At 39.0% G+C, this 18,731-nt stretch overlaps 1 protein-coding gene across 3 annotated transcripts in view; it reads right to left on the bottom strand.

The window, feature by feature from the left end:
- Positions 1 to 18,731, bottom strand: part of LAMA4 (laminin subunit alpha 4) — a 147,237-nt gene that overhangs the window by 105,780 nt on the left and 22,726 nt on the right. For all 3 annotated transcript variants that reach the window (XM_044244267.1, XM_044244276.1, XM_044244285.1), the window contains exon 2: positions 4,416 to 4,517. In XM_044244267.1, coding sequence (XP_044100202.1) covers positions 4,416 to 4,517 — 102 coding nt within the window. The remainder of the gene's footprint in view (positions 1 to 4,415; positions 4,518 to 18,731) is intronic.

Here is an 18,731-nt window from a genome sequence, read left to right as displayed (position 1 = left end):
TACTGAATTACTTCCCTTTCTCTATTACGTTTAGGGTGGGGTAGAAGTCCATTTGAATATCAATATCTTTTTAACTACAAAATGACTACAGGCAGTTGTACAGAATTTAAGGAGGCACACTGTGAAGTAAAAAGAAAATAAAAATCCATCCATGTTTCCACCAGCCAGATAACAGCTTGATGGGCATCTCTTTAGATTTCAAGGATATTTTTGCTATTCTTTTAATAGTTTTAAATCTGAATATCCTCATTCAGATTTAGAAAAAAAAATTTCCTGCAATGCTGGGACAGAGGCTGAAATTTTTTCATTTTTTAAATTTTTCATTTGATTTTCACTGAGCAGATAGGGATATCTACATGTGTTTCTCAGGCTCCCATTGTCCTCATACCTTGACCTTTACTATGTTGGTCATGTCCAGAAGCATTTTCAAGTAGGTGTTTCTGTTCCTACAGCTCTTCAACCCAATACAGTGGAAAAACCACTTAACCCAGATCCTAGGATAGTGTCTGGCACATAGGTGGAACTCAAAAATTAAAAAAAAAAAAGGTGCTTCTTTGTTAAATGGTTGGATGAGATCAATAGACCAACCAATCCTTAATTAAAAGGAACCTGAGGAGCCTTGTCTCTGAGGTAAACTTCAAGTCAGATTTTCTCCATTCTAGTTCTGGTCAGTGGGCTCCTGGCTTTTCTTTAGATGGGTACTGGTCTTAGTCATGTCCTCTTCTTCTCCCCCTCGCCCCCACAAAGATTTTATTTATTTATTTGACAGAAAGAGAGAGAGAGAGAGAGAGATATCACAAGTAGGCAGAGCAGCAGGCAGAGGGAGAGAGGGAATCACACTCCCTGCTGGGCAGAGAGCCCAATGTGGGGCTCCATCCCAGGACCCCAAGATCATGACTTGAGCCCAAGGCAGAGGTTTACCCCACTGAGCCACCCAGGTGCCCCAGTATGTCCTATTCTTAATTATCTGTATGTAGCCTATAGACTTGGGGTAAAGGATGGGTTATTAGGCATTTCTACACCAGCCATTTGTCTGCTTCTATTTGTTTCTTCCCCTAATTCCTTTCTCATACTTCCTTCTGGAGCTTTCCTAGAGAGTCTGCCATGTCCACTGGGGACACCTGATCTTTGGGGCCCTGTCTGGCTGACTCAGATGAGAATCCTTCCCAGTACATTCTAGTTCTGATAAGATGCAAGATAGCTTTTTGGAAACAAAAAGGATTTCATTCATGAAGGCACTTTTCACTTAGCCACTTTTCTGCATTTGAAGAGTTAGCATTCTACTTGTGAAGACATCTCTAAGCTTCTTTGCTATGTCTAAAATGGTAGCCTAATTTTGTCTACACTATATTTTATTGCCAAATGGCTTAGTTCCTTGAAATCAGTCAGGAAAACACAAGGTCAGTTTCAGAAATTGGACATTGGAATGGAGGGAGAATTAGAAACACCAGGGGGAAGGCAAGGTGGAGAGAGGCATTATAAGACTTCAAAATAAAAACAAAACTAAAATGAAATAAAAAAGAAGGCCTTTTATATTTGGCTGTGTATGGAAGATGGGAGAAATGAGTTAGGTAAGCAAAAGATAAGAACTAATAAAAACTCAGGTCCAGGGGCGCCTGGGTGGCTCAGTGGGTTAAGCCTCTGCCTTCGGCTCAGGTCGTGATCCCGGGGTTCTGGGATCGAGCCCCGCATCGGGCTCTCTGCTCAGCGGGGAGCCTGCTTCCTCCTTTCTCTCTGCCTACTTGTGATCTCTATCTGTCAAATAAATAAATTAATTAATTAAAAAAAAACAAACAAACTGAGGCCCACAAGGAAGGTTGCAAGGAAGTGCTTGAAGAAGAAGAAATTGCTTCTTCTCTGGTGCCCTGAGAACCAGATGAGCTGGATGGAGGAGCTACAGGGCAGGAGCTGAGAACCAGGAGGCCAGAGCGGGGAGGCCAAAGGAAATGGGAAAACCCGAGTTTAATTCCAGTAGGTCACTATTGGCAATATATTTACCACCTAAGTGACAAAGTATTCTAAGCTGGCAAGTCTCTGTTTGCTACTTACATTTAATTCAATAGAGTGATGTCCTTTTTTTGTCTTTCTAAATTAAATTTGTAAGAATATATGTATATACATATTTAGCTCTAAGGGATAAGATTGTGGGTGATTTTCACTCTGAATTTCATGTACAGTACATAGCTGTATTATTGTTTTGTTTGTTTGTTACATTGAGCATATATTACTTCGATCAGGAAAAAAAGCTATTTCCATCTAAGTAGAGTTGGGGTGGGGAGCTCACTATTAGGATGAGTAGGATGGCCGTTCTTTCTTTTTAAACTATTCTGTCTTGGAACATTTAAAATATTCTATCTTGGAACAAAGTAACTGGAGGAAGATGGCCAGTTTCCTTGAGTGGGCATAAGAGTTTATACCCCAGTCCCTCCCCAAACTTTTATTAGAACTTTGTATGCCCAGGGGCTGTGAAGGAATCCTGTGAGGACCTTCTCCCTCAGAGAAAAAACCACGACAATTCCGATTCTGACAGAGTCACCTTAAGAAGAGTGGTTTTCTCACAGGCCCTGGCAGGAAGGACTTTTTAAAAATTTAATTTCGGGGTGCCTGGGTGGCTCAGTGGGTTGAGCCGGGGCCTTCGGCTTAGGTCATGATCTCAGGGTCCTGGGATCGAGTCCCGCATCGGGCTCTCTGCTCAGCAGAGAGCCTGCTTCCCTATCTCTCTCTCTGCCTGCCTCTCCATCTACTTGTGATTTCTCTCTGTCAAATAAATAAATAAAATCTTTCCAAAAAAAAAATTAATTTCATTTTATTTTTTTATTAGGTTCAATTAACCAACACATAGTACATCATTAGTTTTTGATGCAGTGTTTAAAGATTCATTAGTTGTGTATAATAACCAGCGCTCGTCGCCGCTTGTGCCCCAGGAGGGACTTTTGCCCTTCTAGTTCAGTCTTCCATCTTACCAGCGTCCTGACGGCAGCTGATGGACCTGCCAATCCCTGTTGTCTTCTAGCAAGACAAAACAAAACAAACAAACAAAAAAACCCCAGATAACAAAGAGCCTTTAATTGGTCATATTATCGGAGATGTACATTATTAGTTCAAGTGCATCCATGGGATTTTCTTTTCAAATGTCACTGGGATTAAAATAACAGGAAACCGGAGAGGGAAGCATTAGAAAGGGGCAGGCTTTGGCAGCTGCGTGTGCCTACATGACTACAGAGGACATCCTGGATGTAAGGGTTATTTAAGAAGATGGGGGAGGGGGAAGACAGAAACACCAGGACTAAACAAACACTACAAAGAGATGGCCTTGTCCAGTGTTTGCCACTACATTCTCTCTGTCTCTAGAAAAGTGGCAACTGCTGGGTTCAAAGTTGATGAAATGTTCTAATTTGCATCTTAATATAATGCATTTACAATGGGTAAAAGAGCACCTCCGTGTGCACACCTCGGAGACCACTTATAATCAAAATGATGGGCTTCATGGAGATAATTATACTAATTTTGAGGTAAATAGGGTGTACTTAATTAAGAATTCTTGTAGTTTATGCAAAAATACTCTTGCAGTTTTTGGAAAGCCTCTTCTGCCTCAGAGGATCTTGAAGAATCTAATTTTCCCGCCGTGTGGTACAGCTCCTGAAGGAAAACATGATCATAGGGCATAAGTCTTTAAAAATGCCTCCTAGGACTTCTACTAAAGCCATTTCTGGTAAATATTTCAATAGCTGTTTTCTTGAAGCTGTCAGTCCACTCAGTGAATGCAGGAAAGTTGCGGCAAGCCCTTTTTGCTAGAAAGCTCCCCAGTATCCTCCACAAGTCTCTACAATACTTCAACAGAAGAAGAATTCATTCCAGTTAAGGGAGGGAAAAAAAGGGTCTTGGGGGGGTGGGTGCTGAAACACAGACTTATAAAGACCACAAGGCCAAAATTTTCATTTTTATTAGCTATTTGGTTCGTACTTTTTTTTCTTTTCCTAAACAAATTTTGATCTATAGACCTATATGAAGTTGTAAAATAGGCAATGAAACAACTGTTTTATTCTCCTGGTTTATGTGGAATGAAGCCAAACATATGGCAAACTATATTATTACAGAGGAATTTGGATGGATGATCTCTTCTTCCGTGTACCCTTTTCAATCCCTTCACCCTTGGCCCTATGGTAGACACCGGCTGCCGGGGACGCTAGGTCAGTTCCCTCCAGGAGCATGCCGTGTCGTACCTATGCCTGGAGGGCCAGGTAAAATCACCAGCAGTTTCTAGAAGGTGTCTTACAGGAAAAGGTAAAGGGTAAAAAGGGAAACTGATTAGCTCTTTCCTAGAGAGTGCAAACGTGCAGGAAGAATATTTGATCCCTGCTGAAGACGCAGAAGCCCAAGGAAGTACCTGAACAGTGACAGATGCCCCAACCTACCATACAGAATCCAGAGCCATCCAAGCACTCGTCAGAGTTACCGTTGCAGCCACAGGGCAGACACTCTCCTGACTGGGCGAGAAAGAATCCAGTACCACATTTCTGAAACAGACACAACAAAAATATTTTCTTTATTGAAAAGACCTCTTTGGGTCAATATTTTCTGAGAAGCATAAGAGGAGATGCTTACTAAACTATCTAAATAATTCTTTACAGAAGTACTAGAATGAACTATTTATATTGCGATTCAGTGGTGTAAGTCTAATTTTTTTTGTTATATTCTCCCCCTTTTTATATTTTTTTAACTTTTCAGGGGAATAGGAACATCTTTAATGTTGTCCTAATATTGTAAGGAAGAATAAGAAGATTTTGGGTAACAGTAAAGAAGAAAGACATTTTCTGATATTTTCTTAAGAAAACCAAACCAAACCAGGACAACTGGTGAGGGTGAGGAATTGCCTCATGCTCCCTAAAAATAAAGACTTATGGTTTCAGAAATTACTGGCTATCGCATAACAACTCAGAGATGTGTCTTTCAAGCTTAAAATTTTTTTTTTTTCTCTTCACATCCTAACATTTTAAACAGAGGGGATAAGAAGTTAATGAGTTCTTATACTTGCCAGGTCTTATGTGGGTGTTATTCATATATTTCATTTTTTCTTATAGTTCTGCGAAGAACACATTATTTTCGTGATTCTAGTGATGAAATCATTAGACACAGAGGTGCTAAGTGGGCTGTGGAGATGGTAAACCATCTTTGAATACACCAGTCAACCTATACAACGATGAACTGCCCCTCGCCCTTGCCAATGTCACTCATGCCCTACTTGAGAACCTTTGCGACATTGTTCCTAATTTACGTGATGGGAGTTGTGAACATGTATTTTATTTTTCTTCAGAATGTCTTAGTGATGCAAGGCAACAAGGGCATCATAGACCTGGAAGTCCACTCCCCCCATCAGACGGATTCACTTCTAAAGAATTCCAGACAGATAAGAATCTGGGCTGTTTCCACAAACTTACAGAGTTGGAGATTTCACATCACCTCCCTCCCCCGATTTCATTGACTCATTGTACTTTGTACTTTCTTAGCCACCAGGAAATTTTTCATTATATCTGGCTGAAGTCCCTTTGACTGCTATGCAAACCCATTTCCTCTTGCTTTTTTCTCTGTAAAGAAAGAACCACTGGACACTATTCACAGTATAAAAACACCACCACAACAAAACAAAACAAAACAAAACACCACCAGTTTGGACCTGAAAACTAAAATCTGATATATTCAATTGGGAGGAAGCTTAGCAAAAAATAATGACATTTGTCCATAAACACAAGGAGAAGAAATTCTGTCTTTCTAAGTGAGAGAAAGAAAGTAAGGGTGAGAGGGGGCTGATTTATAATTTATAATGGAGAGTTTATGGTTGATAGGAAACATTTTCCTCAATTTCCACTAGGGAACAATAGAGAGGGAAAGTGCTAGAACTACAGCAGGAAGCATTTAATGTAGGCCATGTAAGTTCAAGTATTTTTGAATTTTGTTTCAAAATATAAAAAATACATGTTTGGGGGCACACCTGGCTGGCTCAGTCCGTTGACCCTACTACTCTTGATCTCGGGGTTGTAAATGAACTCCACATTGGGTGTAGAGATTACTTAAAAATAATATCTTAAAAAAATACATGTTTTAACTGTGATGCAGTACACAGACACACATATATGTATGTAAATATATAAGGATATACATATATATCAGAAAAAGATTCACAAAACACTAGTTAACCCATGTGCCATGTACCTTAAACTTCTTTACTTTATTTAAAAATACATTCTTGTTATAAGACATATGATTGATGACCCATGAATGTGTTACATCCTGCAGTTTGACATGAAGAGGGTTTTAATTATCAGAGGAATGGATAAGAATAGTGAGGGGCCTAGTATAGTTATCTCAGTAGCTTCCAAAGCAGCAGTTTCTGAGCTCTCTAACAGACCAATGCATGGACATGTGGGGAGTCTCTCATTTGGGAGTTCTGACAAAGAAATAAAAAAATCTGTATTTTTTTTATAAAATAAATACTGTATTTAAAAAAATTACTTACTTAAATTAATTAATCCTTTCCCCCCTGGCTTTATTGAAATAATAATTGACATTTAACATTGCATAAGTTTACAGTGTACAATGTGTTGATTTGATGTGTGTATATATTGCAAAATGATTACCAGCATAATAGCTTTAGCTAACACTTCTGTCATGTCACATAATTACCATTTCTTTCTTGTGGTGAAGACATTTAAGATGTACTCTTTAGGCAACTTTCAAGTATATAAGACAATATTATTAACTATGACCATTGATCTATACATTAGATGTTCAGAACGTGTTAATCTCAGAACTGGAAGTTTGTACCCTATGATCAACGTCTTCCCATTTTCCCTGCTCCCCAGCCCCTGAGACCATCATTCTGGTCTCTGTTTCTATTGGTCCCAACGAATGGCACAGAGACTGGAAGTGTGTTAGGAGGGGAAAAACATGCTGGTGTCAACAGGGAGTCTGGTAGTGACGCCTGGAAACAGAACAAATGAAGATGTACTTGTATCATCAATTATGGTAAGAATCTTCCTCTGGCCCAAGGTATCACGTTCCAGTAAAAGCACTCTAAACTGATATTAGTTCAAGTCTTTTTGGCATTTTTGCTCCTCTTTTATCTAAAGAAGACAAAGAATATTAAGATTTGCCCTGAATAAATCCATCATTTTGAATATGACAGTAGGTAATCCTTGAGGACTTAGCTAAATCAAGAGATTCATACTCAAAGAACAAAAATAAAATTGCACAACACAGAAAACAATCCCAAATAATAATAACAAAAATTTTTTTGGTTAAATTCTGTATTTTAGAAAAGCTTCCGATTTACAGAAATATTAGAAGGACCTGTTTTTGTTTTCTATTTATCTATCTATCTATTTATTTATTTATTTTTAAAGATTTTATTTATTTATTTGACAGAGAGAGATCGCAAGTAGGCAGAGAAGCAGGCAGAGTGAGAGGGGGGAAGCAGGCTCACTGCAGAGCAGAGAGCCAGATGCGGGGCTCGATCCCAGGACCCTGGGATTTTGACCCAAGCCAAAGGCATAGGCTTTAATACACTGAGCCACCCAGATGCCCCTATTTATTTATTTTTAAAGTCCCCCAGAGATTCCAATGTGTGATTAAGGACTGGTCTAAAGCATCTCACAGTGCATTATTCATGTTAATTGCTCCACGAATGCTTGTGATTTAAACAGTTTGGACCAGGACAGCAAATCTGAAGCATATGTGCTGTTGGAAACCAATGGTTTATGCTGCTAGTACACTCACTGCTCCCTACTGGGCTGGATTTGGTCTCCAGTCTTTTTCAACACAGTCTAGGCAGTAGCTGCCCAACAGCTACTGCCTAGACTGGACTGTGCTCAATGAAATCTTTATGTTATGCCTAGTTCAGGAGCGGACTTCACCCAGAGCGTCTGTCATTATCTACTTACACATTCACCTGGCTAAGGCTCTGACCTTGTGTGAAATGGACTTGGCTCCAGTCTTGTAAACTGTAGGAGAAGGGAAGAAAACGGGAAGCAGGGACAGGGTCACATGGAGCCCTCTGTGGAGAGAGTGCAGTAAGGTGGAAATCCAACCAACTTCTTTTCTGCTGGGCTTTGTACACGTGAAGGATTATATTTTCTAATTCATCTATCTAGAGGGGAGGTGCCATTTTTAAATTTGTATAAAAGCACCATTTAGGCTAATGAAAGCCCTGGACATGGGAGCTTCTGATGCCACTACTACATGCACTGAATATCTTGGATCCTTTGTGTTGTAGAACCTTAGAGAATTTCTCAGAATGGCAAATAATTAAGTGGTTCAAGAAAAGTTTGAACATCCTCAAGGAAGAGCTGTATAATGTTGTTCCTTTTATGTAGAAATGTTTGGTCAAGGCTCCAGAAAGTTCTGTTTGTACTAAATATCTTCTTGAAATTCTATAGGAACTGGCAAAACTGACCTTTGTTATAATATTAAAAGGCAGATAATTTTAAGAATGAAAGTAGAGTTAATTATAGTTTTGTTACTGATTCCAAGACCTGTGTTATGTAGAGACTTTGAAAGCTGAGTGGTCTTCCCACAGAGAAAATGAAGGTCTGCCTGATTTCTTTTGGAACATCTTCCATAATTTCTTAAACGAAGATGGTGTTTATGTTTATATATGTGTGCGTGAGCAAGAGAAGTGTTACAATCAATTTTTAGATGCCACTCTGAACACTCTGGCCCGTATGAGAAGACCTGACCTATAGCATACAACTGTAGAAACACATGTGGCTAAACTGAGAATATTCAGAGGGCTTGTACTGTCTGGGGTGGTTCCTAGGCTTTAAATTAATGGTAATAACAAGGATAATGATGATAATAATGAAGATAATAATAACACAGTTATTATTTATGGAGGGCCTATGTACCAAGCATTGTAAGTGCTTCATCCACATTATGATATCTGCTCTTTGTAACAACTCTGTGCATTAGGTATGAGTATCTGCATTTTGGAAATGAACAAAGTGCTGGTCAGAGAAGATGAAAAATGTATACACAGCTGTATAAGGAGTTCAGACAAACCTAAATTTTGTTCTTTCTCCACTACAACATGCTACTTCTCATAAAAACAAAAAAGAGAAAGGGAAGGAAGGAAGGAGGGAAGGAAGGATGGATGGATTTAGATCCTTTGTTTGACTCCTGGGTTTGAGCTCTTAACCATCTGGTGTATGGTTAATATATATGAATCCGACAACTTTTTTTGGACATTTAGTTTATTTCTAAATTTTTGTTACTACAAACAGTCCAAAGCAGGCTGAAATGGATAAAAATGTAAAATATTTCCTTTAAACTCCAGAAAAAAATATTATTAAGATATGGATACATGCTTGAAATATATAAAGTTATTAATATATGAAAAACATTGACTGGGACTATCTATTCTTTAAACAATTTATTTCAGCCCAATTGTCATTTTGACTAATTACTTTCCACTAAATCATTTGTAGACTTTTTACAGCTCTCTGTCATCAGCTACTATATTATGACAGCTTGTCTTTTGCTTGAACACTGACTGGATGAATCAATAACATTTAGTTCTGCCTTCAAAGAATAGAATAGATTGTCATTTGCTTACTTTGTTATCATCAGTGTGGTATGTGGCTTTGAGTAAAAATCAATGTGTCTGTGCTTGATTAATTTTACATTCATAGTAATCAGAATTAGATGGAACTTTAGGAAGATATTGGTATGGTATACCCATGTGCCACTTACATTTAAAGAACCTGGGAGTGACAGTATATGTTGATATCATTGCAGAAGGCATTATTTCCAGAGGTCCATCATATAATCACAATATTAATTATTTCATAAGATAATATAACATACTGAGACTGTTTCTTAACAAAGAGGATAACATTATCCAGCCGATTGATAGTTTTGTCTTCGTATGAAGAAGTCCCTTGAGAACAGTAACTGAAACTAATAATATTGTCATCATACAGAACATTTTTTGAATTTTCTTAAGATTTTGAAGTCATGATTTTTTGAGGTCTAGTCCAGTCTGCATCCCTTGAGTGTAGTAAACTCAAGCTAAGTAATACCATTTTTGGTTAAAAATGTTCCCAAAAATCTCCCTGGGTTTTCCAAATATTGTCACAGAGGAGCTAATAAATTGGCCAAAAGTCACTATTTTTGCATAGATACTATATCTCTAGAACCTTCAGAATTTCTGTTGAAAAGCCTGATAGACTAAACAATTTAAATGCTCAAATAGCATTCTCTAGGAGTTTGAGCTCCCCAAGTACCCACTGAAAGAAGCAACGGCAAAGATGGATCAAATTTACAAGGAGTCTGAAGTTTTGTGTGAGACCCATCTTGAGGTCTCTCTTGGAGAGATTCAGACCTTAATCTTCAGCTCCAACAAATGACCGTGAATTAATCATAATAAAATTCCATTACAAACAGCATACTCTATAGCCCTGTGCCTATTCTAATAATATCTGACCTATAATACAGTAGTTTTCCCCCCTTATCTGTGGATGATACATTCCAAGACCCCCAGTGGATGCCTGAAATTGCAGATAGTAATAACTCTATACATACTATGTTTTTCCCTATACATACATACCCATGATAGTTTAATTTATAAACTAAGCATGGCAAGAGATTAACCACAATAGCTAATAATAGAATAATTATACCAACATACTGTAATAAAAGTTCTGTGAATGTGATCTCTCTCTCAAAATATTGTACTATATTCACCTGTTTTCTTTTGGATGAAGTGAGATGGAAAAATGCCTGCTTGATGAGATGCAGTGAGGTTAATGACATAGACATTGGGACCCAGCGTTAGGCTACTATTGACCTTATCATCTGCTTCTGAATGGAGGTTGACTTCAAGTAGCTGAAACCACAGAAAACAAAACACTGCACAGGGCAAGGGAGGGTCAATCACTGTAGAAATTTGCTTTGTGTCTTCAACCAAGGATTTGCCAACATTTTACAAATATTCAGTCATCTTGCTTTCTGAATTAGACTTCTAGAATTTTGATTCATCAGCTTTTGCTTTAATTTACTAAGGACCGATGTGGAAAGCATTAAAAAAACAAAAAACAAAAAAACAAAACCCAAACCAAAATCTCTCTGAATTCATTTGCTTGTGTCCAGAGTCATTGCTACATCCGAAGGTAGTATTCTTCAAATTTAACCACACACATCCAATTCTCTTTTTGCTTAGGTTTTTGTATGTATATAATGAATCCACTTTTCTCCTTGTTTCCAGGCAACAATGATTTTAGCTGTAGTTTAGGTTTTAGAGAATTCCACTTTTTAAAAATCGAATAATAAAAGTCACCTTAAGATTGAATATTATCCTCACGTAAAAACTAAAACTTTGTGCCTCTACTCTGAGTCTGTGGGTCTTGTGCAATCCTGACTTCCATCTGCTTAAAACTTGGGCAGACCTAAGAATCAGTATTCAGAGGCCTTCTATTTGGAGGGACCAATGGTTTAATTTAATGTATTCAGAATATCAAGTAAGCCTTTGTGGGAAGGAATGACTTCTGAGAATGTATGAGTTTATGACATGGGTAAGCATCTCACAGGTCATTTTTCTGTTTCTATAGAAATAAAAGACAGACTATCCGGGATGGAAAGCAGTCCTGAATTAAGCTGTTGGTAACATTTGACTCTATACTTTTTCAGGGAGGGCTTAACACATCCTGTCTGTTTGTACACAAATCTGTGTCAGGGTGCCCAAATAAATTAAAGGCAGTCTGTAATGTGCAACAGTTAGCAAGAAGTTGACTTCTTGATTGATTTTACTTGAATGTGGACAGAATTACCCCCGTATCCTCCCTTGGGTCTCTTTCAGCTCTTGTTTGCGTCATTGAAATTCCCTACATTTCAATAGGTGAAGTTAAGTTTTAGATTTTGACAGTGATTTCACCATAGCTCGATTAGGAAAGTGGTTTCAACATTCTTCAGAGGTTTATCCGGTTGAAAGGTATTTCTTCTTATAACTAGCACCATCAAGCTAGGGCATCGTTAAACACAGACTGTGGAGCTAGTGTCTCCTCGTTGGCTCTTAGGGCTTCGTTTGTGCTTATAGCTTAGGACCTGAGTCTATCATGGTTTGGCCTGCATGTCAAACACTCCAGCTCTCAAAGTAATCCCCAGTGACATAGAGACAAGGATTTAGGTTCTGAGGAATTCTGAGAAGCACAGAGCTGTACTGATCAGAGTTAAGCCAGGTTCTTTAATTCTGTAAGGTGGAGAGGTATGTATCACAGCAATGACGTCGTGTTAATATGGCTATTCCTCAACGCCTTTTATGAGCCTTTTGAGTCTTCACTTGGGCAGGGAAATCCGTGCTCCACCCAGAGATTTCAAATAACTCTTGAAAGCCGGTACTCAATCAAATGTTACTCGGAATGGAGGTACCAGCAGACTCGGGCTGTGATGATGTACTTACCACCCTTGGCTCTCTTTAGTTGTATAACTGAAAGGATCAAATGAGAAAGCTTAGAGCCCTACGGCCATAAAGATTTTCTTTTTGAAATGTAGGATTTGGGGATGATTATGTTCATTAATACTGATGAAAATTTCTTTGTCTCCTTGAAAAGTTCCTTTAAATACTTTGTAAGTAGCTCATTTGTAGTAGTGATCGCACTTCTATAACATAATCGGGCATGAGCGCTGCCGTTTTTCTTCTGATTTTCTTGAAAAAATCTGCTAACACCTGGCTTTCTGCCCTGGTTCCTCGTCACATCATCTCATGTAACTTGTTCTTTTCATTCCCCGCCCTCCAAGCTACAGTTACACAACACAGCCTTGGCCAGATTTCCTTTTTCTTTCTTTCTTTCTTTCTTTTTTTCTTTTCTTTTCTTTTTTTTTTTAAATATATCTCGAAGCTGACTCAGTTTTATTTAATTTACTGCGGCAAATGCCTTGGACACATTTCCAAGAAAGGAAGAGATACGGTGTAGAAGGGCTAGATGAACAAGCAGAGAGAAATGACTTCAGAGTTACAGGCATTTGGGGGATTTTTACATGACTCCTTCACCACTTGGCAGGAATCAGTGTCGTGAGATGGCAGACATTTCTGTCATCTTCCACTGGGTTTTAATGAATAATAACAGCTAATATTTATTGATGGACAGACACCAGGCATGGAGTTAAGTGCTTTTTATAGACATTCCAATTTGGTCGTCACCACTTTAATGGCTCCACAGTCTTGCAATTGTCTGACTAAATTGCCTTTTCTTTTCACAAGGAATGGGGAGGCTTAATTGTCTATAAACTTATAGTGGCTTCCTTTCCTCTATAGGGAAGGCAGTGGTGCTTCCTTGGGCAGGTTGACTGGTTGGGATGTCCCATCAGTTTCCTTCGCTAATAAATGTGCGCTTCTGTCATGCAATCCTCCCAGTCCTTCAGTGCTACCCTTACCCTGGATTGCTCAAGACGGCAGTTCTGTTTTTCTTTCCTTACGCTCTTCCTCACGGGTTTATGCTTCACTGAAGAAATGCTATTGTGAATTAGTAGGAAAGGAGAAATACATCCCAAACCTCAACTGTACCCATTTATTCTCAGAAGATAATCTTGCCTCCTTTTTTAATGAGAAAATAGAGGTCATTCAATGGAAAATCTCATACTGTCTATTTTTCTTCTCCTCAAAATTCATCTTAACCTTTTTTTAAATGATTTTATTTATTTATTTGAGAGAGAGAGAGAGCGCGCGAGAGCGCACGCATGGGGGGAGGGGCAGAGGGAGAAGCAGAAGCTCTGCTGAGCAGGGAGCTTGACTCAGAGCTCAATCTCAGGACCCTGAGGTCATGACTTGAGCTAAAGGCAGACCCTTAACCAATTGAGCCACCCAGGTGCCCCAGCATCTTAATTTTAACTCGTTCTGATTTCCTCTGCTCATCTCAGATGAGATAGCATTCCTCATATTAGAAGAGATTAGCCCTCTCTCTGTGCTCTGGAACCCATACATCTGACCCTACCATCACCTGGCTTCCTTCTCTCACACACCATCCAGCAATTTCTACCCACAGGGGTGAGGAAAGCCAGAGCATAATTAGATCTTGGGTCCTGTGTTGGATGAGCTGTGACTTCTTCCCTGGGGCTCAGATTCTAAGAATACCTTCTCTCAGATCTACCTCCCTTTCATTCTCCTCTTCTTTTGCTCAGCCAGATTTCATGAGTGAGAGAATTCAATCACTCTGTCTCTGCTTTCTTCATGCCAACCCATGCCTCTATCTGTTGCCTGGCTTCTGTCTCCACTGTGCCACTGGAGAGCTGTCAGAGGACCCAGGGAAGAACTGATAAAGCTGTCGGATGAAGTCTTTGTGGCTTTTGCTTTTCCAGACTTACTTGTTCTCGTTCTAGTACTTAACATGGTTCAAATTCCCTCCTTGAAATTCTTTCTTCTCTTGGTTTCCAGGACAACCTGTCTTCAGGTTTTTCTCTTGCTTATCTTTCTCAGTATTTTGGGGGTGGGGGGTAGGGTGGAGTAAGTGGCAGGAAGGGAGGGCTGTTCCTCTTCCTCTCCTGCCTCCACACTATTGATGTTCTCTAGGATCACCTCCTTCTAGCTCTTTCTATCAACACACTCTGTGATGTCAACCTCACCCACAGTTTCATCCTCTGTCTATATTCTCCTGGCTCCCAAGTCCCTCTACACATCCCTGATCTCCCTCTTTTATGCCATGCTCTTGTTTTCAAGTGCCTGTGGGAGAGGTCCATCTCCAGTTTGGTAAGCACATGGAGTTGACTGTGTCCCACAGTAAACTTATTATATACTCTCCTAATCTATTTTTCTTCTTATATCATATTCAGATAGAGATGATAGAACATAAAAGGAAAAAAAGCAATGGAGTGAGGCTTTTCAATTTTATCAATACATTTGGCAGTAATATAATTTTTGGAAATGCTTCCAAAAGAATGAACTCTGCAAAGATCAGAAAATGGTTTGCACACAGAATAGCATTTAAGTACTCAAGTTCTTCTCTTCCTTTTCACAATCACTGTGCTATCATTGTTTATCTCAAAACTGTGGCTTAAATGGAGACAGATGGAGTGCCCCAGAGCTCAGAGTCTCAAGTCAGAAAGGGCCTTGCACAATTCTGAACTGTTATAAATTTACTCTCTAAATTAATACCTCCATCTGTACTAGGGGGACTCTAGGACTGGAAGTTCTCTGAATTAATTTCTGTGTAGAATGCAATGTTTATTAAAGGTTAAGTAACTGGAATGTGCTAATTTGGAGCTGACATATTTGTTATATTATTTAAACTCAACAGTAACCACAGCAACTGCATAGAACTTAGACAACAAAAGATTTTTTTAAGGGAGGAGAATTTTCTCATTGACATTGTTTGGAAATTCTGGCACATGAGGATAATAAAAAGCAGACTGTGGTTCAGCAAGTTTTATTATTGTTTTAAAATTCTCTCTACACAAAGTGCCTCTCATTGCCTCTACCTGGGCTAGACTGTTCCCACGTCCAGCCACCCTTTGTACAATATACCTCATAGAGTTTATATTCTACCTGTGAGATGTTTATCGAGATGAATCTTCCCCTTGTTCCCACTACCACTATTTAGTTCAGGATCAGGATAATTATTACAATTATCTCCACCCTACTCTCTTGGTCACCAGAATTTCTCCTTTCCAGTTCATTCTTTATTACCAGAGTTAATTTTAAGAAAACTTATACTACTTGTCTGCTTTAAAACTCCCAGTGACTCTTCATTCATTGCTTACATGAGTACATAAAATTATTTAGCATGATGCACGATGTTCCTTTTTCAAAATCCAATAATCCAACCTCAACCTGTCCTTTAGAGTGAACTTAAACTCTGCTCCCTCTGCTCTACTTAAACTATGGATTTCCTTCTTCTCCTAAATATACCATTCTTTTGACCACGTTGACTTGGCACAAGAGGCTTGAAGTCTTTCTCCTTTCCATCACTTATGAATCCTTTCCTTGGTCTTAGACTCAGTCGTTTTTCCTCTGTGTTCCCATGCCACTCAACACATAACTCATTAGAGCACACGGAACGTGCTATTATAGTTTTTAATTTGCACTCCTGCCTCTCTGAAATCACTGTGAGATCTTTGAGAAGAGGAATAGTGGCATGTTCATCTTTGGATCTTCATCCCCTATCATCATCATTAGCAAATAGCAGGAAGATTTTGAAAATATGTTACTTGAAAAAAGTAGATTCCAAACTGTAAAGAATGAACTAAATGAGGGTAAATAGTGTAGAAAGTTTGGAGAGCATTTGGACAAATCTCACAAGTGAAGATCTTCAATTATGAATGAATTTTTAAAATATAATATTGAGGGAAAAAAGCCAGCTGCAGAACAGAAACACTACATTTATATTGCATTTAGAAACATACAAAATAATATTATACTGTATGTTATATAGGGACACTCACATATAAAGAAAAGTATAGATATGAATGGGAATCTAAGAAATCAGGTTGTTTAAGGGCAAAAGAGGGGAATGGGATTGAGGAAGGATATATATACATATAAATCTTTCATATATATGTATCTGCAATATATATGCAATATTTTGTTTCTTAAATTCTATGTATGGCACACAAATGCTCATGAAAGAATAAAAGGAAGAAAAAAAAAGAAAGAAAAACAAAAGATCTCACTTAGGTTGACTGGGTATTGGATTTCCATGTCTAGACCTGGTGAGGTCTCTAAAACATCATCTGTGGGAAGTGACTAATGTCTTGACAATAGATTCAGATGCTTGTGTATAATTTCCCTAACTTCCTTGTTATTCACTATGTACCGTGGTCATTATACAGAGTTAAAAAAAATAAGCATAAGAACATTCCTTTCCTAATTTGTTCTTCCTTTGTTTTTCATCTTACAGCTAGCAGCTACATCATCTCATGGGAAAGCCCTTCCCATGTCTATATGTCTGTATTAGTTAAAGCATGATTTAGCCTTTAGTTTTTTCTAAAATGTTTAAAAGTCTACTTAATTTGATTTCCACTAACTAATTTATTTCAGGAGTAAATTTACATGTCCTATGCTGCTACCTGTGCAATCTGGAGTACTTTTTGAGGGCTTATTTATTCTAGTTGGGATGGACTAATTTAAGGCAGAGGTAAATTCTCAGAACAGTGCACAATACTCCCATTTTCCAATACTGAGAAACAAAATTTTAAAATTCAAGTAAGAGAATTTATAGGCTAGTTTTCTGTTCTAAAAGGGGGAACTGGAGTCCAAATTCAGAGAACCATTTTCTCAGAGACCAAGACAGCAAATATGTGGGTGTCCCACCACCTCTGAATTTAGATTGGCAGAACATGGCAGAATGACCCATAAGCTGAGGTTGTGGTTGGTCTCTCCAGCTGGCTTGGAATTGAAAAGGGGACTAGGGAAAGATGGAGCAATGACCCAAACCAAATGAACCGGACTTGTGAAATTTAAGATCACGTTCTCAGAGTTTGCTAAATTTTTTTCATATAATCTCTTCTTCATCATTCCCTTGCATGAAAGTCAAATAGTTTGTGAATTAAAACAGCTAATTGCAACCGATGCTCTTGGAAAGTGTTCCCTCACCAGAAAGGAAATAGAAAAAGCCATAAATTTCAAAAGAGAGCCTGTCCATTGATATAGTCAGTCAGTCAGGGGCCCAACAGGGAACAGAATTCACTTTAGGGGTTCAAATGAAGTGCGGGGAAGTTAAGGCACAAGGAATGGAGAAGCAATGGGAACACAAATCTACCCCCTCTAGGGCCAAGGAGTCAAAAATAGTTGTTACACTAACCTAGGGGGAGGCCAGAGCTGTGGCCACCATGAAAACCAACGTCTTGTCTTGTGGGGGCCACAGCTTCTGCCTGGGAAGCAACGTCTAAGGCAGAGAGGGAACAGGGCAAAATTACCCCACCTGCCCCTTCTCCTGTGTTCTGGTTCAGCAGGGGAACACAAGTACTGCCGCCTGGAAGGCTCTGCAAGCCTCAACCTCTGCATGAGGCAGGCAGGCCGGGGCCAGGCGAGGATCTGGGGGGAGTGGAGAAGAGCAGGTGCAGAGTAGTCAGCCCACCATCACCCCCAGGAGTGTGGCAGGAGAAGGTACTCAAGCAGCAGTAGGAAAGAATTGACCTGCCAGCTCTTTATCTGGGGACCATTTAATGGTCCAGCAGATGTGTGAAGTGACATATGGTTGACTTTCTTTTTCAGCCCATTCTAGGCCAAGGCCTCTTTCAAATATCCAAGTTGTTTTTACCGACTCTTTGAAGGCTCACTAAAAAAAATGTTAACTGACCAATTATGGTGGTTTTAAAACCCTGAAACAGAAGGAAACTCAGCTTTTGATAGAAAATTACTAAATGTGATACCAGAAATTACTGTAGCTGTGTGAACTGAGCTTAAATTAGGCCATAAATTTAGGATTATTTATATCCGTTGCTTTTAATCACACCTGGCTCATGGCCCCCTCCTCACTGTCTTTGTTGGTGGGGAGCCGTGTGTCTCCTTCCTAGATAGCCCTGTTCCTCAGCCTTCCTTAGCCATCGCCTCTGAAAACAGGCAAAACTATGACAACACCGATTATCTCCTCCAACATCCTGAGCTCAACTTTCCATTTCATAAAAATTTAATCAGCTCTTAGGAGAGAACTATTCTTTGTTGAAGGGGAAAGGTCTTTTTAGCTATAATTATTCTAAACATTAATGTGGCAGTGACAACAGATTTTTAAGCAGTCCCACTAGGGGCTATG

Source organism: Neovison vison, chromosome 1 (assembly GCF_020171115.1).
Source record: "Neovison vison isolate M4711 chromosome 1, ASM_NN_V1, whole genome shotgun sequence".
Lineage (NCBI taxonomy): Eukaryota > Metazoa > Chordata > Mammalia > Carnivora > Mustelidae > Neogale > Neogale vison.
The sequence above is the reverse complement of the archived record's forward strand: the minus strand, read 5'-3'. Positions and strand labels throughout refer to the sequence as shown.